This window comes from Wickerhamomyces ciferrii, contig 00255 (genome assembly GCF_000313485.1).
Source record: "Wickerhamomyces ciferrii WGS project CAIF00000000 data, strain NRRL Y-1031 F-60-10, contig 00255, whole genome shotgun sequence".
In the NCBI taxonomy this organism is placed as follows: domain Eukaryota; kingdom Fungi; phylum Ascomycota; class Saccharomycetes; order Phaffomycetales; family Wickerhamomycetaceae; genus Hansenula; species Hansenula ciferrii.
The window spans coordinates 6-5,661 of record NW_011887485.1 but is presented as its reverse complement, the minus strand read 5'-3'; the positions used below and the strand labels follow the sequence as shown (position 1 = coordinate 5,661).

The 5,656-nt window shown below is 35.2% G+C and overlaps 1 protein-coding gene across 1 annotated transcript; it reads left to right on the top strand.

Moving 5' to 3' along the window:
• Positions 1–91: 91 nt before the first annotated feature.
• BN7_6192 (uncharacterized protein) lies at positions 92–2,308 on the top strand (the record flags this gene model as incomplete). Its single annotated transcript, XM_011273243.1, has 1 exon — positions 92–2,308. One exon carries the CDS (start codon positions 92–94, stop codon positions 2,306–2,308), a length of 2,217 nt encoding a protein of 738 aa, XP_011271545.1.
• Between the last annotated feature and the right edge of the window lie 3,348 nt (positions 2,309–5,656).

Sequence of the window (5,656 nt, the reverse complement as noted above, 5' to 3'; positions counted from 1 at the left end):
TAATTTTAGTACCTAAAGTTAGATAGAAAACCAGTTATTCTGAATAAGCGAACAGCAGAGAACAGATTGATACCACTTTCACTTGATCACGATGGAAGACAAAGGAAATCCATCAAAAGGTGGTCCACCCAAGCCCAAACCTCAAGAGGTTCAAAAGGCAGTTGATCCAACCCCAGCCAAAGAAAAAGAGGACTCAATCGAATCTTCAGACGCACCTGCTCCAGAAAACGAGTCCCCAGACTCAGCAAACGTCGGTGACGAAGATAAAATGGAGGTTGAAACTTCAGCTCCACCATCACCTTCAGAAGTTATTCCAGGAAAAAGTTTTTCCGATGCTGGCCAAACCAATTTGGACCGCGGCGAAGACGATGAACCGAGGGAATCACCTGCAACAACACCAACTGACAAAGTTAATCCAGCTGGAAAGACAGCTCCATTAGTTGATGCTCAAATTAGCTCCATCTTCGAGGTTGCAAGTGTTATGAAACCAATGGCAGCTAACCAATATCAAATTACTCAAGTAACTGGTGAAATCATCTCAGATATCCCAGCTACACAAGTTAAAGAAGCTTTCAAGCAAGCAAATATCAAAGAGATTCATCGTTTAACTACAATTATTCAAAAAACCAATTCATCTTTTGATTCATCCACTGGAACTGTTAATGGGGAACATCCAACTCCTGAAAATATGAAATCTTTAGAAAATTATATCCATTGGATTTCAATTGAAGCTCTCAAAGCTGTTTTCATCGAAATTTACCCAGTTGGTACAAATGAAACGTTATTCTACCCACATTTGTTTTTGAGAAAAAAATATAAGGCTAAAGAACATGATACAATCATGTCTACTATCCAAGATTATATCAAGAATTACATGAATTCCACTAATTTCAATATCAATTATGAATCCAAGGGATCAAATGAAAAAATTTCAACAACTTTCAAATTCAAATTACTAAATCTTGAATCCTACCACAGGTTACTTATCCTTGAAATCGAATATGATCCAGGGTTTAAAGCCTCTAACGTTGAAATTCTTGACCATTGTATGTCTGAACACACTTGGAAACAAGTTGGAGAATCTATAAAAGTGGCTAACAAGGCAAATGGTAATCATGTTTTTCAAACCGTGGTCGATTTAGAAACCAATACTCACAAGGCACCAACATATAGCCAAGCTAACAAACGTATTTTCGTTAAGGTTCTCAATTCCAACTTGATAAAGTGTACCAAATGTGATGGAATCGGTCATTTCACCTCACAATGTCCATTAAAATGTACCACATGCGGTTTTTCAGGTCATGAATCACCAAATTGTTCAACACCTTATCATTTGGTGAAACGCTTTCAGTCAAAGAAAGCAACCAAATCCATGATGGATCAAACAAAAGCACCAATAAACTTCAATTTTGGTAAATATGCAGAAAAAAATATGCCACCAAAAGCTGATAATTATGGTTTTAAAACTCCAAAAAATCCTTTTAAAGCAAGAAATAAAACTGCAAATATCAACCAAGAATATCAACCTAACCAAGCCAATAGTCCAACAAAATTCTCAAATATGTATGATGCTTTCAATAGATATAATCAAGATGATGGATTTTCAGCAAATGATAACAAAAATGCAAATGCATCTCAAGATGCCAACACATTCCAGTTTCCAGTAGGTAAGAGTAAAGCTACTCATAAAGCTGAACGCAAAGCTGCTAAATCTTTACAAAAAGCTAAATTAGCTCAACAACAAACTCAAGCAGCTCAATCATTAGATAAGGAAGCACAAGACTATAAAATCCCAGCAGAAACCTCAAAATCTGCAACCAACCATCATTCTTCCAACTCAAATGCACAATCTGACAACATTCAGAACTCCAGTTCAATTCCAAAAGCAGCTTTAACAGCTGATGAAGCTCTCCAAAAAGCTAGATATCAATTCCAACATGGTCATTTACCTAAAACCCCTGTGCAAAATCTTCCAGGACGAAACCCAAGGGAAAGAGAAGAAGATTATACCCCAGGAACAGCTGCAATGCAATCACCATCTAAAAAAAATGCACTTCAACCATCAAATTTTGAAAGAACCAATGGAAGAAATTCTGATAATGAATCTGGAGAAGAAGATGGTGAAGGTGATAGAAATTTAATTGACGACGATGCTATCGTCAGTTCCCAAGGAGCGTTATTAGGCACACAATTCTCAGAGTCTGATAGAGCCGCCCTTTTGCCAAAACCCACTGGAGAAGATAATAATAATAAGGGTTCAGAAGCAGCCATCAAAACTGGTGAAGCTCAAACCCATAATCAATTATAATGAATCCTAATCAAACCGACCCAGCTAATAAGGGGGAAGCAGCCAAATCACAAGCACCAGGAACCGGTTCAGAAACGGTTAATCAATCATCTATTGATATAACTGTTTCGTCAGTCAATGTTCAGCACCCTGAAACATCAAAAAGTCTCCACTCCATTCTTCAACATCTCCAAAATCATCAATTACACTCTCAATCTCATGTTTGGTTCCTTCAAGAAGCGCAGCTCCCACCAGATATGTATCAAGAGTTGATTGACTCTAACAATTTTCACATCATTGGACAAAGTCAAGCTAAATCTAAGATTTTCATCCTAGATCAATCAATTTATAAAAGCTGTACATATCCAAATCACATTAGCAATGAAGCCCCAGATCAGGACTTGAAAGAAGCAATTAGTGACGTTTATCTTCCTGCTCAAAATATTTTGCTTATCAATTTATATTGTCCATCTAAAGACAAAAAAGCTATTGCAAAGGTGCTCAACTATGTTAATCAAGCTATCTCAAAACATCCCGTGGCCCACCATGATCTAATTATAGGTGGTGACTGGAACTTCATCAATAAATCAGAAGACTCCAGTACTTTTAAACTAAATTCCACTGAATCAGAAGCTATACTTAGCTTAGATCACTTAATGAAACAGCATTTGATAACAGATGCTATAGATTTATCTTCAAACCCACCTCAAGGGAACAATAGATTCACAAATAAACCCGAAATTGATCAATTGCACGGTAAGAAAGCCAAAAGACGTTTAGATAGATTCTATATCTCATCAAGTTTCAAAAAGTTATCAAACCTTCAACTTTTTCACTCAAAACAAAAAGAATCTTTCAGTTCACATCACTCCATTCAAATTAGTATCAAAAGTGAGGACCACCAACAACATAACGGGTCTAACAAAGGAAGATTTAGAGTAAACGATGACCTATTCCATGATTTAGAATGGTTTTCCCTCATAGATTGTGACAAAATTTTAAATGATTATCAAATCTCATCTCTCTCTTTTGACAGTAAATTCAATAATTTAATAAATCAGTTAACAAACGAAATCAAAAATATTCAAGAAGTTTATTTCAAGAGGCTTAAGCTTGAGGATCTAGCCAATGAAACAAACCATCAAAAGACTCAATCTCTTTCACAAAAGATGGGTTCTACCTCAATACCATATCAAGACTTTGCAATATTAAACAAGATGTTCAAGCGGGAGCAAACCAAACAAGAGATTCCACCTATTACAACAGCTGATTCTAATGTTTTAACAAACGATAATGACAAATTATCCGAGCTCCAACTTTTTTATGGCCAATTATTTTCAAAAGCATCAAATGAATCTGATAAAGAAGATATTAAAAAGTATTTGGATCAAACAAATCCATCTCTAAAGTTCAGTAAACAAGAACATCATCAACTTCATCAATCTCTAACACCAGAGGAAATTTTTCAAGCTTGTCAACTGCTGTCTAAAGATAACACATCACCTGGACTAGATGGATTATCCTATAGAATGATCATCAAATTATGGAAACCAATTTTTGAGATAATTCTGCCAGAATTGTCACAACATATCCAACAAAGTGGAAATCTTCCTAAATCATTACAACCAGTTCTTATCACTGTATTACCAAAAGTTGAATTTGATACCATACAACCAGGACAATTAAGACCTATTAGTTTGATGTCTTGTATTCTCAAGGTGATCTCAGCAGCATGGAACTCCAGAATACTTCCAATTCTTGAAAGCAAACTAAACAAGTCTCAGTATGGCTTTCTCCCCCATAAACGTATGGAGGATTTGATAATGAATTATCAAACGGTAATGCAGGTTAGTCAATCAAAACCATCTCCATCATCATCTTCACCACAATTCACTGATGATTTTCCAGCTATGGCACTATTGGACTTCCAAAAGGCATTCGACACAGTGTCGCATAAGTTTGTGCTTGAACTTTTGATCCATATGGATGCTCCAAAGGATATCATCAACACCATCATGGCATTTTTGGAACAAAATACGGGTATTATTACATTAAATAATAAATTCTCCTCACAAATTGACTTAGCACAGGGCGTGAGACAGGGTTCACCCATCAGTCCAAGTATCTTCATCTTAATTCTCAATGTTCTATTAAATGATTTAGAAAAAAAACTAAATGGAGTCAAAATCAAAATGAACTTTACCACCAACAACATCAATTCCTATGCATATGCAGATGATTTGGCAGCCTTTTTAGATGGTAACAAAGATATTGATCAATTCCAACAATGTATTCAAAGGTTTTGTGAACATTCAGGTCTTAAATTGAATAATGATAAATCCAAAATCTATTATCTAAAATCTTATGATAAAAATAGCAAGATCACCAAAGAGCAGTTTTTCAACAATTATGCAACAATTTATAAGCCATTAGATATAAAAGGTGAGTTTCTATGTGATTCAAACCCAAATGTGCTTGGTATAAATTTAGCTAAAGTTGATTGGGACTCAATTCTTAAAAGAATAAACTCATTAATATTTGGATCTTTAGCACACCATTTACCACTGGCTATACAAGCAAGATGTATATCAATTTATATCTTATCCATCATCTTTTTCAGAGACCCAATGGAACCAGTGCCACCAAGGGTACTGCAAGAAATTGAAAACAATATTAATAAAAAAATGCCAGGTGTTAGTCCTGCAAATCTGGTCCTTCCATTAAAATTGGGTGGTTTTGGGCTTCAGGATCTGGAACATCAATTGAAAGGTCACAGAGCTAAATTGATATATAATCTGATGGTTTCCAAACATGATTTAGCTTTTATTGAATTAAGAGATAAGCTGCAATATTTAGCAACAGTGTTGACACATGAATTCAAGTTACATCCAGCTGAACGTATCAAAACAACAACAAAAGATAGCAATAACCAAGAGATTCAAATTGAACAATTAACTGGTAACACCACAACAATACTGCCATCTAAGCCACCTAATAAGAACAAGATCAGATCATTCCCATGGTTTCAATTGTTGGATGGAACTTTAGTACAGTATTTTAATAGTTTGCCAGAAGATGCGTATTTCAAAACAAAGCTATTTCAAGGGGTTAAAGAATCCAAATCCGGGGTGGGTCCGATTTCCGGTCCAGTTACAAATGATGAATTTTTCTTTACTCTTTTAGCTAATTACAAATATCAATTGCCATATACCAAAGAAACTTTTCCATTTGCAAAATCATATTATGATTCCATGGTCAAACACCCAGGGGCAAGAGAAAGAAAGGCTTTAAAAGTTGATAAATATTTCAATCTCAAAGAAAAAAAATCTATTGAAGCTTGGTTTGAAATCCTTCATCCAATTGGTTATA